The sequence below is a fragment of the Hyla sarda genome, unplaced genomic scaffold (assembly GCF_029499605.1).
Source record: "Hyla sarda isolate aHylSar1 unplaced genomic scaffold, aHylSar1.hap1 scaffold_514, whole genome shotgun sequence".
NCBI lineage: Eukaryota > Metazoa > Chordata > Amphibia > Anura > Hylidae > Hyla > Hyla sarda.
The window spans coordinates 68,023-88,246 of NW_026610525.1; the positions used below are offsets into that span (position 1 = coordinate 68,023).

General features: G+C 45.7%; 1 protein-coding gene across 2 annotated transcripts in view; it reads right to left on the reverse strand.

Moving 5' to 3' along the window:
• Positions 1-19,685, reverse strand: part of LOC130338142 (zinc finger protein 436-like) — a 40,995-nt gene extending 21,310 nt beyond the window's left edge. The window contains exons 1-4 of one of the 2 annotated variants that reach the window (XM_056553970.1): positions 19,515-19,685; positions 18,039-18,186; positions 17,616-17,762; positions 13,855-13,981 (exon numbers count right to left, since the gene is read on the reverse strand). In XM_056553970.1, the coding sequence (XP_056409945.1) occupies positions 13,855-13,981; positions 17,616-17,762; positions 18,039-18,116 (352 nt within the window). In that variant the 5' untranslated portion in view covers positions 18,117-18,186; positions 19,515-19,685. Of the gene's footprint in view, positions 1-13,854; positions 13,982-17,615; positions 17,763-18,038; positions 18,187-18,866; positions 18,982-19,514 lie in introns of those variants that run through there. The other variant, XM_056553971.1, reaches the window with a different exon arrangement.
• Between the last annotated feature and the right edge of the window lie 539 nt (positions 19,686-20,224).

Genomic DNA, 20,224 nt, shown 5'->3' on the forward strand with positions numbered 1-20,224 from the left:
TTTGGACGGCGTTTATCATTGTGTTTACCCTTTTTTTCCTGTCTATATTTGGCGCTATTTTGGCACAAATGCTTCACTTACACCTACATTGATGAATGCCTCATCTTTTCCCAGATACAGGGGTGTGGAAATTTTATAAAAAAAACTACTTGTCCACGGGACTAAAATGGAGCAAAATCTACTTGTCCCTCCTGAGGATCCACTTGTCCCGGCCAATTTTCGCTTTTACGCTCTCGTTTTTTCCTCCTCGCCCTATAATAGCCATAATTACCTACTATAATGACACCTACCTACTATAATGATAACTACCTACTATAATGATAACTACCTACTATAATGACACCTACCTACTATAATGATAACTACCTACTATAATGATACCTACCTACTATAATGATAACTACCTACTATAATGATACCTACCTACTATAATGACACCTACCTACTATAATGATAATTACCTACTATAATGATACCTTTTAATTTTTCAATAACATATTCTCTGAACCAAAAAAATATATAAATATATATTAAGGGAAGTGAAATTGAAATAGTAAAAGATAATTTAGCAGATTTGGTGGTTTTTCTTTTCTGCGCCATTTACCTTGTGGTCAGATAACATGTTAGTTTTATACTTTAGGCGCCTGATTACAGCGATACCAGATTTGTATCGTTTACGTCATGTTTTACTAATTCTGGACTTTTTCAAATTTTTTTTAATTGCCATTTTTTAACCCCTGTAGCTTTATTTTTTTTCCGCATACCAGGCTGTATGAGGGCTCATTTTTTGCGCCATAATCTGTTTTTTGTATCGGTACCATTTTGGTATCGATCTGACTTTTTAATCGCTTTTTAACTTTTTTTTTTCTGGGATATTATAAAAATTTCAAATCTGTGGTTTGGTATTTTTTTTACATTTACCGTACGGGATACATAATGTTATATTTTAATAGGTTGTACAATTACGCACGAAGCGATACCAAATATGTTTATTTTTATTATGTTTACGTGTTTTTATATAGGAAAAGGGGGTGATTTGAACTTTTAACATGGAAGGGGTTAATGCAGCGGTCTTCAAACTGTGGCCCTCCAGATGTTGCAAAACTACAACTCCCAGCATGCCCGGACAGCCAACGGCTGTCCTGGCATGCTGGGAATTGTAGTTTTGTAACATCTGGAGGGGCACAGTTTGAAGACCACTGGGTTAATGTGTGTCTTTCAAACTTTTATTAAAATTTTTTTTTTTTTTTTTTTACACTTTATTAGACTTATGTGGAATCATTAGATTCCTCAGACAGATGAATAGATTCTATTGAACTCTATTAATCTGTGTGCTCTGTGATCCATTGATAGAGTCTGGTCCAGCCAGGATCTATCAATGACAGAGCTGGGACAGGAGGAAGCAGAGGTAAGTCCTCCATAGTGGATCGCCCCCCTGCGATCACGCTGCAGGGGGGCGATCCACCCCACTAGCCCACCAGGGAGCGTTCACATCTCCCTTTAGACGCCGCTGTCAGCTTTGACAGCGGCGATCTAAAGGGTTAATAGCCAGCCGCGGCGATCGCCGCATGCTGGCTATTAGCGGCGGCCCCCGGCTACTGAGAACAGCCGGGGGCGGCAGAGTATGGAGCGGGCAGGAATCCCGAGCCCGCTCCATACTCCCCTGTGAGCGCCGCATACAGTCTCCCTGTGCAGACGTGCGGGGAGCGAAGGCAGAGGACGGAGGTCTGCACGGGGAGAAAGAAGCCACGCCCCCTCATCTCCCCCCGCACGTCTGCAGAGCAGGGGAGAGAAGACCAATACACAGCTTCTCATCTCCCCTGCTCTGCTTCGGAGGACACAGGCTGCAGCGTATGGAGCGGGCAGAAGTCGGGATCCCGCTCCATACAGACTGCAGATCCCCCGCACTTGTCAGGTCCGGCCTTGCTTGCCCGAAGCCGGGCTAAGGGCCGGACAAATTCACCTGCCCGGCGCCCAAAACTGCTAGTCCGGGGCGTCGGGCGATAGAAATTCCACATCCCTGCAGATATATATATACTGTTAAGATGTCATTTTTTTTTCCTATCAACTGGCTCAAGAAAGTTAAACAAATTTCAAAATTGCTTCCATTAAAAAATCTTATTCCTTCCAGTACTTATCCGCTGCTGTACACTACAGAGGAAGTTGAGTTGTTCTTTTCTGTCTAATTACATTGCTCTCTGCTGACACCTCTGCCCATATCAGGAACTGTCCAGAAAGAATAGGTTTGCTATGGGGGTTTGCTCCTGCTCTGGAAAGTTCCTGTCATGGACAGAGGTGGCAGCAGAGAGCACTGTGGTCAGACTGGAAAGAACAACAACTTCCTCTGTAGTATACAGCAGTTGATAAGTACTGGAAGGATTAAGATTTTTAAATAGAAGTCATTTACAAATCTGTTTAACTTTCTGACACCAGTTGATTTAAAAAACAAAAAAAAAGTTTTCCAGTGGAGTACCCCTTTAACGACGCAGGACGTATATTTACGTCCTGCGCCGGCTCCCGCGATATGAAGCGGGATCGCGCCGCGATCCCGCATCATATCGCGTCGGTCCCGGCGCTCATCAACAGCTGGGACCCGCGGCTAATACCACACATCGCCGATCGCGGCGATGTGCGGTATTAACCCTTTAGAAGCGGCGGTCAAAGCTGACCGCCGCTTCTAAAGTGAAAGTGAAAGTGACCCGGCTGCTCAGTCGGGCTGTTCGGGACCGCCGCGGTGAAATCGCAGCATCCCGAACAGCTTGCAGGACACCGGGAGGGTCCTTACCTGCCTCCTCGGTGTCCGATCGGCGAATGACTGCTCCGTGCCTGAGATCCAGGCAGGAGCAGTCAAGCGCCGATAACACTGATCACAGGCGTGTTAATACACGCCAGTGATCAGCATAGGAGATCAGTGTGTGCAGTGTTATAGGTCCCTATGGGATAACAATGATCAGTATAAGAGATCAGTGTGTGCAGTGTTATAGGTCCCTATGGGATAACAATGATCAGTATAAGAGATCAGTGTGTGCAGTGTTATAGGTCCCTATGGGATAACAATGATCAGTATAAGAGATCAGTGTGTGCAGTGTTATAGGTCCCTATGGGATAACAATGATCAGTATAAGATCAGTGTGTGCAGTGTTATAGGTCCCTATGGGATAACAATGATCAGTATAAGAGATCAGTGTGTGCAGTGTTATAAGTCCCTATGGGACCTATAACACTGCAAAAAAATGTTTAAAAAAAGTGTTAATAAAGGTCATTTAACCCCTTCCCTAATAAAAGTTTGAATCACCCTCCTTTTCCCATAAAAAAAATAACAGTGTAAAAAAATAATAAATAAACATATATGGTATCGCCGCGTGCGTAAATGTCCGAACTTTAAAAATATATCATTAATTAAACCGTACGGTCAATGGCGTACGCGCAAAAAAATTCCAAAGTCCAAAAAAGCGTATTTTGGTCACTTTTTATACCATTAAAAAATGAATAAAAAGTGATTAAAAAGTCCGATCAAAACAAAAATCATACCGGTAAAAACTTCAGATCACGGCGCAAAAAATGAGCCCTCATACCGCCCTGTACGTGGAAAAATAAAAAGTTATAGGGGTCAGAAGATGACAATTTTAAACGTATACATTTTCCTGCATGTAGTTATGATTTTTCCCAGAAGTACTACAAAATCAAATCTATATAAGAAGGGGATCATTTTACCCGTATGGACCTACAGAATAATGATATGGTGTCATTTTTACCGAAATATGTACTGCGTAGAAACGGAAGCCCCCAATTGTTACAAAATGGTGTTTTTTTTCGATTTTGTCGCACAATGATTTTTTTTTCCGTTTCGCCGTAGATTTTTGGGTAAAATTACTAATGTCACTGCAAAGTAGAATTGGTGATGCAAAAAATAAGCCATAATATGGATTTTTAGGTGGAAAATTTAAAGGGTTATGAATTTTAAAAGGTAAGGAGGAAAAAACAAAAGTGCAAAAACGGAAAAACCCTGAGTCCTTAAGGGGTTAAAGGAAATCTGTCATCAGAATCACCCGCACTAAACCTGTTACACGGGCTTGTAGTGCGGGTGATCCTGATTAAAACGCTTCTTACCTGGTTAAAAATGGTTCAGCGCTTCTTCAGATATCTATATTTTTAGTTTTCTGTTATTCCCTGGCTCGGGACTCAGTGGGAGGTGTTATCATCTGGGACTCGGCCACACGTCTTTCTAAGTGGGCGGAGCTGCCACCCGGCTCATGAATATTCATGACCTTATCCTCCTGGTCTAACTCCTTGCGCCGTGTTCCGTACACCCGGAAGCGGCATTCTCCCCCCGGCTTCACTCAAGCTGCGGCCCTATACAAGTAAGAAGACGGGCTGCATAAGTGAAAAGCCGGGGGTGGGAGGAAGGGAGGGACTTGTGTATTTATTCACAAACTGAAGGAACAAGCAGGTTATATATATATAGATATATTTGTGTGGATAAGTTCATGAATATTCATGAGCCGGGCGGCAGCTCCGCCCAGCTAGAATGACGTGTGGCCGAGTCCCAGATGATAACTCCTCCCACTGAGTCCCAAGCCAGGGAAATAACAGAAAACTAAAAATATAGATATCTTAAAGGAGTAGTCCAGTGGTGACTCAGTGGTGAACAACTTATCCCCTATTCTAAGGATAGGGGATAAGTTGCAGATCGCGGGGGGTCCGACCGCTGGGGCCCCCTGCGATCTCCTGTACGGAGCCCCGACAGCCCGCGGGAAGGGGGCGTGTCGACCTCGGCACGAGGCGGCGGCCGACACGCCCCCTCAATACAACTCTATGGCAGAGCCGAAGCGCTGCCTTCGGCAATCTCCGGCTCTGCCATTGAGATGTATTGAGGGGGCGTGTCGGCCGCCGCCTCGTGCGGGGGTCTACACCCGCTATATCAGCGGAGAGCCGGGGCCCCGTACAGAGAGATCGCAGGGGGCCCCAGCGGTCGGACCCCCCGCGATCTCAAACTTATCCCCTATCCTTAGGATAGGGGATAAGTTTTTCACCACTGGACTACCCCTTTAAGAAGCGCTGAACCATTTTTAACCAGGTAAGAAGCGTTTTAATCAGGATCCCCCGCACTACAAGCCCGTGTAACAGGTTTAGTGCGGGTGATTCTGATGACAGATTTCCTTTAACCCCTTAAGGACAGACCAATTTTTTACCTTAAAGGGTACCTCTCATCAAAAAAACTTTTGATATATTATAGATTAATATATGCAGAATAACTTTACAATTGGATGTTATTAAAAAATATGCTTCTTTCTATTTAATTTTCCACTTTGAAAAATGACCACTAGGGGTCTCCCTACCAGTCCTGGCAGCAAACATTTCAGACTCATGCTGGAGTCCTAAACACTACGAGCTGCCAGTCTGCTTTGTTCACAAAGGAGAACACTCAGAGCTGCCAGCCTGCTTTGTTCACAGCCTGTTTGGCTGTGAACAAAGCAGGCTGGCAGCTCTGAGTGTTTAGGACTCCAGCATGAGTAAGAAATGCTTGCTGACAGGACTGATCGGGAAAAATACAATAGAAAGAAGCATATTTTTCATTAACATGCTATTGGAAAGTTATTCAACATTCATTAATCTAAAATATATCAAAAGTTTATTTGATGAGAGGTCCCCTTTAAGGACCGGTTCTATATTTTTTTATTTGACATGTATCTCTTTAAATGGTAATAACTTTAGAACACTTTTTCTGAGCGGAGCGATACTGAGATTGTTTTTTCGTGACATATTGTACTTTATATAAATGGTGCATTTTTGTTGACACATGCAGCATTTTTTGTGAAAAACTCAAATATTGTGAAAAACTGGAAGATTTCTGGTGTATTTTTATGGTGTACACTGTGCGGTAAAAGTGATGTTATTTATTCTGTGGGTCGGTACGATTATGGCGATTCCCATTTTATGGCGCTTTCTATGTTCTTTTTCTGAGCAAAATCCTTTTTCTGCCATTCATTTTCCAACAGCCGTAACTTTTTTATTTTTCGTCCGATGCCATTGAGTGAGGGCTTATTTTTTTGTGGGATGAGCTGTACTTTTTATTGGTATCATTTTTGCTATACGTGCTACCTTTTCATCTTTTTTATTCTGCTATTTGTACCAAAATTGGCAAGTTTTGCGGTTTTTTTTACGGCGTTCACTGTGCGGGGTGATTTACATGATAGTTTTATAGTACACGTCATAACGGACATGGCAATATCTATTATGTATATGGTTTGTGTTTTTGATCTTTTTTGGTGATAATACAGGGATTTTATTGGGAATGGGGCATTTTTTTATTTTATTTTTACACTTTACTTTTATTGAAGAATTTTATTTCATTTTTTACACTTTTTACAGGTTATACTATGAATACATTTGTACTGCAGCACAGTATGACCCGATCAGCTGCACACAGTACAGTCTATGGCTGGATCTCACAGGCTTCCGTAGCAGGCAGAGAGGAGGTAATGATCTGACCTCCTGCTGCCATAGCAACCAACGGTGACCCGCGATTGTAGTGCGTTCCCCCTGTCAACACCATAGATGCCGTGATCAGGATTGATCAAGGCCTCAATGGGGTTAGTGCTGCCGGGACCGGCGCAATAGCGGCCCCGGCAGCTGTGGTGGGACTCAGGCTGTGATTGACAGCCGGGTCCTGCCGCCAATCTCCTGCGCTGCCCGCGGCAGTACCTGAGATCGCTAGGACGTATGAATATGTCCCAGCGTGCGAAGGTGTTGGGTGCTGGGAAGTATGCATACGTCCTATAGCGGGAAGGGGTTAAGGATCGAGGGCCCACGTTCTGCTGCCCTTCTATGAAGCAGGGTCACAAATTGTCAGCCGCCAGGACCCGTGGCTGATACCGGATATTTTTTGGCTACTGAGGAATGCGTATAGCCTCTATTTCTAATTATTATTTGAGATAATCCATCTTCATTTGCACTACATCTACTCTTGGCAGCGCTGGAGCATCGCACTTGAATGCCCACTGTGCGGCTCGCGCGCAATTCACACGAGGGACACTGACCGCTTATCTCCCTCTGCTGCACGGAGCGCAGCTCTCAAACCATTCTAACACACATACCAGCTGGACTATTTGCCGGGTCACCAGATCTTACTGCTGTGGCTGCCGCTGTCACTATGGACACCTTAAAGGCCGGACGCTGAACCGAGCCACTGTGACTACCTGTCACCATCAGCAACATCTGCTACCGTGAGAAGGTCGGGCGCAGGACTGTACCAGCACAGATCCCTACATCCACGGAGCACGCCACTCTGAGGGAGACTTACTGCTTCCACCACGGTAACATCTGGAAATGTTTCTATACTATTTATCCCATTTATGCACTGTAGGAAATTTCAATCAGCGGCGCCTCTCTTTGATAAATTCTTGAAAAGTTGGCCGCCACTTCTCTTAATTGAACTGCGTTGAACTTTGTTGAAATTGGAGCCGGCAACTACATCTCTTGCCACTATTGCTACAATTGAACTCAATTGAACTCTGAAACAGATCTTAGCGCTTATCGATTTTTATGACAGCTTCATTTTTATTATCATGATGGATTAATTATCTCTTAATTTTATCAGCTAATTTTTTATTATTTCTAATTTCTATTTCTTGGTATACCTGGAGCAAGGGCCCTGCCCAGGTATATTTTACTATTGTCTAATGAATGTAACTTTTATTTTAACTGTTCATTCTCAGGTTGTTTGTTGTTATCTTATTTTTTTAATTCTTCTTTCATTTGTGGGTGCTCGCTCTGTGCGCATACCTGCTGGTCCACGCGTATGTCCGTTAGGTCCATGTGTGGATGGGTTGTTGTGCGCATAGACTGACACATCCAACATTTTCCATTATTATCTATATTTACATATCCTTGTTATTTATTTTCTATGAATTTTCCATTAACAATGATATTTTCTTCACCTTATCCCTTACACATCATTTCTTTCCCTTCTCTCTTTGTCCTCCTCTTTCCACTACTTTATTTCCCCTTTCTTGCCTTTTTTCCTTTCCCATTTTCCTCGTCTTCTTTTCTGCTATCCCTATAGGACTGGTATACACTAGGGATCGAACGATTATCGGTATGGCTGATATTATCGGCCAATAATCACGATTTTGGGCATTATTGGTATCGGCAATTACCTTGCCAATAAGCCGATAATGCCCGCCCCCCGCACCGCGACCGCCCCCCCGACCCACCGCACCGTGTCTCACCCCCCACCGTTGTGCTGGGCGGTATACCGGTATGAACCGGATACCGTTTTTTTTTCTCCCATGGTATGGATTTTTGCCCATACCGCTATACCGGTCGGGCCCCTCCCCCTACCTCCGAGTCACTAAAAAAAAAATAAACTTACCCGTAATGGGGGTGGTCCGGGCCATCCATCCTTCCTGTAGTGTCCGGCGGCATTCCGGGTGGAGGGTTAACCGGTCCGGACTGTACTTCTTCTCCAGGGGTCCTCTTCTCCACTCCGGGCAGGCTCCAGCCTAGTACGCTGCATAGACGCCGCTACGCCGTGACGTCAGGTGCGTCGCTGCGTCAGCGGCGTCTATGCTGCGTTACTAGGCCGGAGCCTGCCCGGAGTGGAGAAGAGCACCCCCGGAGAAGAAGGACAGTCCGGACCGGTTAACCCTCCACTCGGAATGCCGCCGGACACTACAGGAAGGATGGATGGCCCGGACCACCCTGACAGGTAGGGGGAGAGAAGCGGGTGGCGGCGGAGGTCTATGGCACCGCAAAAGCCACTGTAGTGCATTGATTTAAAGCGCCCGCTTTAAATCAATGATCTGCAGCGGTGTCGCGGGGGGATAAATAGCCGATAACTTATACCGGAATATCGGTATAAGTTATCGGCCCTAACCTCCACCGATTATCGGTATCGGCCCTAAAAAAACGATATCGGTCGATCCCTAGTATACACCCTTTGTATTCTTTTGCTGCCTAATACCGGACATCACTGATCCCGGTGATGCCCAGCATTACCCCTTTAGATGCCGCAATCAAAGTTGCTCGTGGCGTCTATAATAGAAAAAAAATCTATCCCGGCAGCTCAGCGGAGACGATCAGGACCACCGCGGTGAAACCTGCTTAGAGGACGGCGGGAGGGCCCTTACCTGCCGTCCAATCATTGGCTGGAGCAATTGAGCACCGATAACATTTCTGCAATCAGAAGATTACATGTAATAGTCTCCTATGGGGACAATAAAGTTGTGTAAAAAAAACAAAAAACAAAAAAAAAACAATGTGATTTAACCCCTTCCCTAATAAAAGTTTGAATCACCCCTCTTTTCCCATTTAAAAACAAGTATGTAACCAAAAATAAACATAAACATATGTGGTATTGCTGCGTGTATAAATGTCCAAACTATAAAAATGTAACATTAATTAAACCGCATGGTCAATGGCGCACACATAAAAAAATTCCAAAGTCCAAAATTGCCTATTTTGGGTCATTTTCTATACCCTAAAAAATGTTTTATGAAGAGATCACAAAGTCCCATCAAAACAAAAAAGGAACAGATAAAAACTACAGATCACCGCGCAAAAAGAAGCCCTCATACCGCCCCTTATGCGGAAAAATAAAAAAAGTTATAGGGGTCGGAAGAGGACAATTTTAAACGTACTAATTTTTGTGCATGTGGATATAATTATAAAGTAGTAAAATAAAATAAAACCTATATAAATAAAAACAGGTGAGGAGGAAAAAAATGAAAAAATCTGTGGTCCTTAACTCTTTCAGGACTCAGTTTTCCACTTTTGTTTTTTTCCTCCTCACCTTCTAAATATCCTAACGCTTTCAGTTTTCCACCTACAGACCCATATGAGGCTTGTTTTATAAGCCACCAATTTTACTTTGTAATGACATCAATTATTTCACCACAAAATCTACGGCGAAACCAAAAAAGAAAATTATTTGTAGGACAAAATTGAAAAAAAAATGCCATTTTGTAATTTTTTTGCGGCTTCCCTTTCAACACAGTCCACTTTTCGGTAAAAATCACACCTTATACTGTATTTATTCTGTAGGTCCCTACGGTTACAAGGATACCTAATTTATGTAAGTTTTATTTTATATTACTTCTTTAAAAAAAATCATAACTACATGCACCAAAATTTATGTTTAAAATTGTCCTCTTCTGACCCCTATAACTTTATTTTTCTGTATACAGGGCGGTATGAGGGCTCATTTTTTGCACCGTCATCTGGAGTTTTTATCGGTACCATTTTTGTTTTGATGGGACTTTTTGATTACTTGTTATAAATTTTTTTAGGGTATACAAAATGACCAAAAATACGCAATTTTGGACTTTGGAATTTTTTTTTACGTCCACGCCATTGACCATGCAGTATAATTAACAATATACAGTGGTCCGTCAACATACGATGGTAATTCGTTCCAAACGAGCCATCGTTTGTCGAATCCATCGTATGTTGAGGGATTCGTGCAATGTAAAGTATAGGAAGCTGTACTCACCTGTCCCCGCCGCTCGAGATGGTGTCCTCACCACTCCCGATGGTGACCCTGGCCTCCGCTGGGCTCTCCGCTGTCTTATCCGGTCCTCCGCTGTCTTATCCAGTCCTCCGCTGTCTTATCCGGTCCTCCGCTGTCTTCTCCGGTCCTCCGCTGTCTTCTCCGGTCCTCCGCTGTCTTCTCCGGTCCTCTTCTGTCTTCTCCGGTCCTCTTCTGTCTTCTCCGGTCCTCTTCTGTCTTCCGCAAGGCAATACTGGGCCTGGTAGCGACGTCATTACGCCGCTGCATACGCCATTCCTATTGGATGACGTGTTCAGCAGCGTATTGCCGTCATCGGAGAGGGCCGAGAAGACACCGGAAGACCAGCGCTGGACCCGGAGGGCACCCCGGAGCATCGTGGAGGGGTAAGTAATACTTACCGCACCACACAGGGAACATTAAGCTGCTATCCGGCAGCAGCTTAAGCATTTGGCGCTGCCGGATAGCACTTAATGCGATGGCCCCGACATAAAAAAGCATCGTATGTCGATTTCATCATATGTCGGGGCCATCGTAGGCCGGGGGGTCACTGTATTTTTATAGTTCGGACATTTACACACGCGGTGATACCACATATGTTTATGTTGATTTTTGTTTACATTTTTTTTTTTTTTGGAGCAGCAGATCCCCGATCAGACAGAGATGCAGGTAAGCACCCTCCCCCGTCCTCTCAGCTGTTCGGGATGCCGCGATTTCACCGATCCCGAACAGCCCGTCTGAGCTGCCGGGAACGTTTTACTTTCACTTTAGACGCGGCGATAAACTTTCATTGCTGCGTCTAAGGGGTTAATGCTGGGCATTACCACGAATGATGATGTCCGGCATTAAACACGTCTGATAGCCGCCAGGACCACCCGGCTCTTACTCCGTGTCAGCACGTGAGCCCAGGTCATAGCAGGGGAGCGGGCGCAGGGTGTACAGGTTAAAGATACATGCCCCATGTAAAATGCTCGTCAACAAACGTGGAATTGAAAACAACGGGGGATGTAGTAAAAACTTATTGGGCCACAAAATTTTGTGGAAACACTAACACATGACCGAAAAGTGATGGATGTGCGGGGATACAGTCTCGATTACAGGACATTGTTGTAATGTCCGTTTATTTGCTTTTGTATTTTTCTGTTTAGGTGTGTATTCACACACTAGCATGTTCAGAGCAGTTTTCTATTTTCCCTGGCTAGGGAATGGTTAATGCTCTGAATGAATGAGAACTCCGGTGTGTCTAGAAATCTCCAGCTCTGTCTAGCTTCTGGGCTAGTGATTGACATGCTGCTGTGAAGCTGTTGGTGAAACACCCTTTGTTTATTTGAGTCTTTAAATCTACTATTTTTTGCCAAAGCATGCACTCTGTATTTATCTTTGAGATGTTCTGGGTTTTAGCCATGGTTATGTAGCATGCTCATAGTAGATTTTAATCTGTGTTTGATTAGTCGTTTTTTAGGATTAGTATGTCCTTTCTGCTAAGTAGCTGTTCACACTGTGTGTTTTCTTGTATCCGTTTTCTGAGTTTTTGTAACAAGACATCCCTGTTACCTTTTCATGGGGTATCCGGGGAATTGAGAATTAGGACAAGAGATCTCCGTGCTCCATGGCGGACTTGGGGAGATTGCGTTCTGGTATCAAGACATTCCTGTGTCTACTGGAGGTTATCTAGGGGATTGAGTTATAATTCCTGTTTGTTCCTGGAGTCTGTGCAGACTCATCCGTTTCCCAGTCTTGTGTTCTGTACCTAATCTGTTTGTTGGTTATCTGTGTCCAGTGTCCTATATTTATATCCTGTTTGGTTGATATGATCTTTAGAGTTTGTTAGTACTTGCACTGATCATAGAGTTCATGATCACTTGATTAGTGTTTCCTCTGTGCTTTACCATTGGTCTATAGTGTCCTCTGTGCTTACTGTCTCATCTGTGTCTTCTGAACTTTATCTGTTTATGTTAGTTATCTGAGTCCAGTATTCATAGTGTTCTATGTTCCCGTAAGGTTTCTGGCTAGTGACCGACTGTGTATTACTATGTGTTTTTTCGCCACTGCACTTTAGCGCAGGAAGAGACCAGCGCTCAGTTGTCGATCCATCGTTTAGGATAGATGGGCAAGTAGGCAGGGAGAGTGTTTGTTTTTTAGGGTCAGTTTTGGGCTCACTCTCCCTGTCAAACCCCCCTTCCCCAGTCGGTCCTGATAATCGTACTCGTGTTTACAGAGGAAAATTAGGAGGCGGAAATTGTTTTTGCATTATAAGGGGTTAAAGGTATTTTTCTAATCTCTAATATTTTCAATGTTTTGAGGTAATAACACCCGACCCTTCACCTTTCCCTAATAAATTACAATTCTTCTTGAAATTCTACTATTGGGTTCTCCCTTAATTCGTTCGCGACCAACGACACACATTTACTTCATGGGTCGAGTGAGGAAGTATGGGCGGAGCTAGCGATCTGCCGGTAAAGACCGACATGGAACACCACTCCGGTGCTGGTTTTCATTTAAATGTTTAAATGCCGCATTTACTAATGACCGCAGGACTTAAACTGTTTTGCTGGGCATTTCTGGTGTTTAGAGGTCCAATCACCCTCTCCCCCACACTGGTACTTTGTGCACCCGGTCGTGACTCTTCTCTGCATTTAGTAGGTAATACTCACCTGAGAGGTTACTTGTAGGAATGTCATCTTTATACTGCCCATCACCGCTCACATCTGTCTCTTCTTCTTTTTTTATGTCTGTAGCATTAATATAGATCAGATCTTTCCCTGTAGGAGTGTTCTCCTTATACTGCTCATAGCCGCTCACATCTGTCTCTTCTTCTTCCTTTATGTCTGTAGCATTAATATAGATCAGTTCTTTCCCTGTAGGAATGTTCTCCTTATACTGCTCAGCGCCGCTCACATCTGTCTCTTCTTCTTCCTTTATGTCTGTAGCATTAATATTGTTCAGATCTTTCTCTGTAGCAATGTTATCCTTATACTGCTGATCACCGCCCATATCTGTCTCTGGAGCATTAATATTGTTCAGATCTTCTCCCTGATTCATAAGATGTGGAAGAAATATTGTAAAAGTCATCAGACAGTAGGAGAAGTCACGTGCGATGTTATAGATGAGCAGGAGATGAGGAGTCATGGAGGGTGAGGGGACTGACCACAAGAGCTTCACAGCCCTTCTACAGATCATAGGGAATATCTCCATCTACCTGATCATCCTGTGGAAGAAGAGGACGGGGACACCTCTCTGGTGCTGTTCTCTTACTGGATCTGACTGTAGGGAACACATACAGAGACTGAATTCATTCTTTACATACAAATAATGAGAGGACGTGTGTATATAGTCATGTCTATTACCTGGTGATGTGAGGAGCTGCTGATCCTCCATCATGACCTGATCCTTGTACTGATCCTTGTGTCCTTCTACATACTCCCACTCCTCCATGGAGAAATAGACCGCCACGTCCTGACACCTTATAGGAACCTGACACATAATGATACAGTCATCACCCCGACCCCTCCATGGTGTTACTGTATAATGTCCCAGCATTCCCAGCAGTGTCACCTCTCCAGTCATCACCAGACCCCTCCATTACTATATAATGTCCCAGCATTCCCAGCAGTGTCACCTCTCCAGTCATCACCAGACCCCTCCATTACTGTATAATGTCCCAGCAGTGTCACCTCTCCAGTCATCACCAGACCCCTCCATTACTGTATAATGTCCCAGCAGTGTCACCTCTCCAGTCATCACCAGACCCCTCCATTACTGTATAATGTCCCAGCATTCCCAGCAGGGTCACCTCTCCAGTCATCACCAGACCCCTCCATTACTGTATAATGTCCCAGCAGTGTCACCTCTCCAGTCATCACCAGACCCCTCCATTACTGTATAATGTCCCAGCATTCCCAGCAGTGTCACCTCTCCAGTCATCACCAGACCCCTCCATTACTGTATAATGTCCCAGCAGCGTCACCTCTCCAGTCATCACCAGACCCCTCCATTACTGTATAATGTCCCAGCAGTGTCACCTCTCCAGTCATCACCAGACCCCTCCATTACTGTATAATGTCCCAGCATTCCCAGCAGTGTCACCTCTCCAGTCATCACCAGACCCCTCCATTACTGTATAATGTCCCAGCAGTGTCACCTCTCCAGTCATCACCAGACCCTCCATTACTGTATAATGTCCCAGCAGTGTCACCTCTCCAGTCATCACCAGACCCCTACATTACTGTATAATGTCCCAGCAGTGTCACCTCTCCAGTCATCACCAGACCCCTCCATTACTGTATGATGTCCCAGCAGTGTCACCTCTGCAGTCATCACCAGACCCCTCCATTACTGTATAATGTCCCAGCATTCCCAGCAGTGTCACCTCTCCAGTCATCACCAGACCCCTCCATTACTGTATAATGTCCCAGCAGTGTCACCTCTCCAGTTATCACCAGACCCCTCCATTACTGTATAATGTCCCAGCAGTGTCACCTCTCCAGTCATCACCAGACCCCTCCATTACTGTATAATGTCCCAGCAGTGTCACCTCTCCAGTCATCACCAGACCCCTCCATTACTGTATAATGTCCCAGCATTCACAGCAGTGTCACCTCTCCAGTCATCACCAGACCCCTCCATTACTGTATGATGTCCCAGCAGTGTCACCTCTGCAGTCATCACCAGACTCATCCATTACTGTATAATGTCCCAGCAGTGTCACCTCTCCAGTCATCACCAGACCCTTCCATTACTGTATAATGTCCCAGCAGTGTCACCTCTCCAGTCATCACCAGACCCCTCCATTATTGTATAATGTCCCAGCAGTGTCACCTCTCCAGTCATCACCAGACCCCTCCATTACTGTATGATGTCCCAGCAGTGTCACCTCTGCAGTCATCACCAGACCCCTCCATTACTGTATAATGTCCCAGCAGTGTCACCTCTCCAGTCATCACCAGACCCCTCCATTACTGTATAATGTCCCAGCAGTGTCACCTCCCCAGTCATCACCAGACCCCTCCATTACTGTATAATGTCACAGCAGTGTCACCTCTCCAGTCATCACCAGACCCCTCCATTTCTGTATAATGTCCCAGCATTCCCAGCAGTGTCACCTCTCCAGTCATCACCAGACCCCTCCATTATTGTATAATGTCCCAGCAGTGTCACCTCTCCAGTCATCACCAGACCCCTCCATTACTGTATAATGTCCCAGCAGTGTCACCTCTCCAGTCATCACCAGACCCCTCCATTAATGTATAATGTCCCAGCATTCCCAACAGTGTCACCTCTCCAGTCATCACCAGACCCCTCCATTACTGTATAATGTCCCAGCAGTGTCACCTCTCCAGTCATCACCAGACCCCTCCATTAATGTATAATGTCCCAGCATTCCCAACAGTGTCACCTCTCCAGTCATCACCAGACCCCTCCATTACTGTATAATGTCCCAGCAGTGTCACCTCTCCAGTCATCACCAGACCCCTCCATTAATGTATAATGTCCCAGCAGTGTCACCTCTCCAGTCATCACCAGACCCCTCCATTACTATATAATGTCCCAGCAGTGTCACCTCTCCAGTCATCACCAGACCCTTCCATTACTGTATAATGTCCCAGCAGTGTCACCTCTCCAGTCATCACCAGACCCCTCCATTACTGTATAATGTCCCAGCATTCCCAGCAGTGTCACCTCTCCAGTCATCACCAGACCCCTCCATTACTGTATAATGTCCCAGCAGTGTCACCTCTCCAGTCATCACCAGACCCCTCCATTACTGCATAATGTCCCAGCAGTGTCTCCTCTCCAGTCATCACCAGACCCCTCCATTACTGTATAATGTCCCAGCAGTGTCACCTCTCCAGTCATCACCAGACCCCTCCATTACTGCATAATGTCCCAGCAGTGTCACCTCTCCAGTCATCACCAGACCCCTCCATTACTGTATAATGTCCCAGCAGTGTCACCTCTCCAGTCATCACCAGACCCCTCCATTACTGTATAATGTCCCAGCAGGGTCACCTCTCCAGTCATCACCAGACCCCTCCATTACTGTATAATGTCCCAGCAGTGTCACCTCTCCAGTCATCACCAGACCCCTCCATTACTGTATAATGTCCCAGCAGTGTCACCTCTCCAGTCATCACCAGACCCCTCCATTACTGTATAATGTCCCAGCAGTGTCACCTCTCCAGTCATCACCAGACCCCTCCATTACTGTATAATGTCCCAGCAGTGTCACCTCTCCAGTCATCACCAGACCCCTCCATTACTGTATAATGTCCCAGCAGTGTCACCTCTCCAGTCATCACCAGACCCCTCCATTACTGTATAATGTCCCAGCAGTGTCACCTCTCCAGTCATCACCAGACCCCTCCATTACTGTATAATGTCCCAGCAGTGTCACCTCTCCAGTCATCATCAGATCCCTCCATTACTGTATAATGTCCCAGCAGTGTCACCTCTCCAGTCATCACCAGACCCCTCCATTACTGTATAATGTCCCAGCAGTGTCACCTCTCCAGTCAGCACCAGACCCCTCCATTACTGTATAATGTCCCAGCAGTGTCACCTCTCCAGTCATCACCAGACCCCTCCATTACTGTATAATGTCCCAGCATTCCCAGCAGTGTCACCTCTCCAATCATCACCAGACCCCACCATTACTGTATAATGTCCCAGCAGGGTCACCTCTCCAGTCATCACCAGACCCCTCCATTACTGTATAATGTCCCAGCATTCCCAGCAGTGTCACCTCTCCAGTCATCACCAGACCCCTCCATTACTGTATAATGTCCCAGCAGTGTCACCTCTCCAGTCATCACCAGACCCCTCCATTACTGAATAATGTCCCAGCATTCCCAGCAGTGTCACCTCTCCAGCCATCACCAGACCCCTCCATTACTGTATAATGTCCCAGCATTCCCAGCAGTGTCACCTCTCCAGCCATCACCAGACCCCTCCATTACTGTATAATGTCCCAGCATTCCCAGCAGTGTCACCTCTCCAGTCATCACCAGACCCCTCCATTACTGAATAATGTCCCAGCATTCCCAGCAGTGTCACCTCTCCAGTCATCATCAGACCCCTCCATTACTGTATAATGTCCCAGCAGGGTCACCTCTCCAGTCAGCAGCTCCATCATCTTGTTGATGAGTTCTAGGATCTTCTGTTCATCCATTTCCTCATGTATCAGGGAGTGAGGTGGGGGCCCCGGGATTGGGCTCAGGGTTCTTCCACTAGAGGACTTCTTCACTACTGTGTAATCCTGTGTATGGAGAGACACATTAATATCACTAAATACATTCCCAGAATCCCTCACCTCTCCAGTCATATCCTTCTGTTATTACATAGATAAGAATGAGGTCATGTGACATCACTCCCAGAATCCCTCACCTCTCCAGTCATATCTATCTGTTATTACATAGATAAGAATGAGGTCATGTGACATCACTCCCAGAATCCCTCACTTCTCCAATCATATCCATCTGTTATTACATAGATAAGAATGAGGTCATGTGACATCACTCCCAGAATCCCTCACCTCTCCAGTAAGCCGGAAGAGTATCTGTAGGGTGAGGTTTATGATCCTGTCGGCCATCTTGTTCCTGTGTCTCTCCATGGTTGATGGGTCATCCAGGAGAATTCTCTTATATAGAAGATATCAGCAGAGGATCCTGGATTGGAGAAACCTGAAGGGAAGAAGAGGAGACGATGATAAACCGCACCAGATTCTATGGAGAAATAAAATCCATTTCCTGGAGATAATCTGGGGAAACATCTGAGGAGACATTATAGAAGTTTTCAGATTTCTCTATAAAACAAAATCCATTGTCCGAGGGCTGTAAAATAAGAGACTAGAGTGCACTCCCCTCTCCCGTCCAGTGGTGGCGCTCTGGTCCTCCAGGTCTTCTGAGGTCGCCTTCCCTGCTCTGCTGAAGACGTTGTGAATCCATTTCTCCTAATCTCTGAGGCTGCGGTGTATTCAGAACGTCTTCATCAGAGCAGGGAGAAGAATAGAGGGATTCAATATGACATTGTCCAATGAAGAATAGTGAAATGTGTCCACTAGGGGGCACAATATACATCACAATTACATCAGGATTTTATGTGAATTGTGATATGTCCCCCCGGAAGAACCTGCTATTACCTGCAGCAGAGGCCGAGCATCATATACCGTTACACACGCAGGGTCTGGGCCACCACCGGAGTCAGTGTTTCCCAAGCAGGGTGCCTCCAGCTGTTACAGCATTTGGCTGTCAGTGCATGCTGGGAGTTGTAGTTTTACAACAGCTGGAGGCACGCTGGTTTGGAAACACTGTCTATAGTAATCATAGGGGCGCGGGAGAAACTTAAAAAACCTGATGGTTACATAGTCCTGTATGGAAGAAGTGGCTGATACCCGGAGAAAAGAGACTGACCAGGTGACAGGATGGGCGGGTAAGTGACCTGATACCTTCACCATCCAGACATCCCCCGGGGGGCAGTATAGGCAGGAAATCAGGCAAACAACCGCTGGTCGGCACGGCGCTCCCTAGAAAAACAACCGCACAGCGCCATGTCTAAGCCACGCCCACCTACATTATTTTATTACATAAATGGGATATAAACTTATTAGGGGAGGGGCTTCTATTACAAACCCTGAATAACGCTCTGCCATAGTGATCAGTGTTATCGGTGCTTGGCTTATACAGGCTGTGGAGGTGTCTGTATACTTAGAGCACCGATCTGAGCACAGAGCATGGTAAGGGGCCCTCCGGCCGTCATCTCAGCTGATCTAGACTCCGCCCCCCAACAACTGCATTTTACTCATTTTAGATCCTGCAATCGACTTTGATCATGGAATCTAAAGGGTTAATGGCGATGAGCGTCATTACTGGTGAGTCCAGGCTGCTTATAGCTCCTGAGCTCACCTCAAAGTCCCATATGGGGCACAGAATGTAAATATACATCGTGTCCTTAAGGGTTAATAATAAACATCCCCAATAATCCTGATCTGATGGTGACCGCACACACATACCTGTATCTGTAGAGGAGCCGTGTGCTTACAGGACCTGCGATGATGTCACCGTCATGTGATCAGTAACATGGAGGAGGAGTCACATGATCAGGGGCTGCAGCTCTGAGAGATCTCCACACACAACACAACAGCAGTGACTGCCCCACCAGGACCTGCTCTGTATCTGCTCCATGCTGGAGGTGTAGGACCTGTGATGATGTCACAATCATGTGACCAGTACATTTGGGGGCAAAGTAAGCAGTATAGATGTGACTGTGGCTAAAGGACCTGTGGGAAGGATCATGTGACATGAGTGGGCGGAGCTCAGAAGTGCAGGATAGAAGAGATTGAGGGTAAAGGACCTGTGATGACGGTCATGTGACAGTAGAGTCCTGCATACCCTGAGCAGATGAGCCTAGAGCAGCAGCCCCTGATCATGTGACTCCTCCTCCTCCATGTGACTGATCACATGACGGTGACATCATCGCAGGTCCTGTAAGTACACGGCTCCTCTACAGATACAGGTATGTGTGTTCTCTCCCTGTCAGGATTCTCTTACGTCCCTCCTGCAGCACAGATGGTATATTCCTCCCCCCGCACACTGGTATGACCCATGCATTGTACTGACAATAAAACCTTACAAGGGTTAATCGCACCCCCTCCCCTATATAGAGGCCGATCCCCTCACCCTGTGATTTCTCCTTTGGGGATTATTTTTATGTATTTTTGTG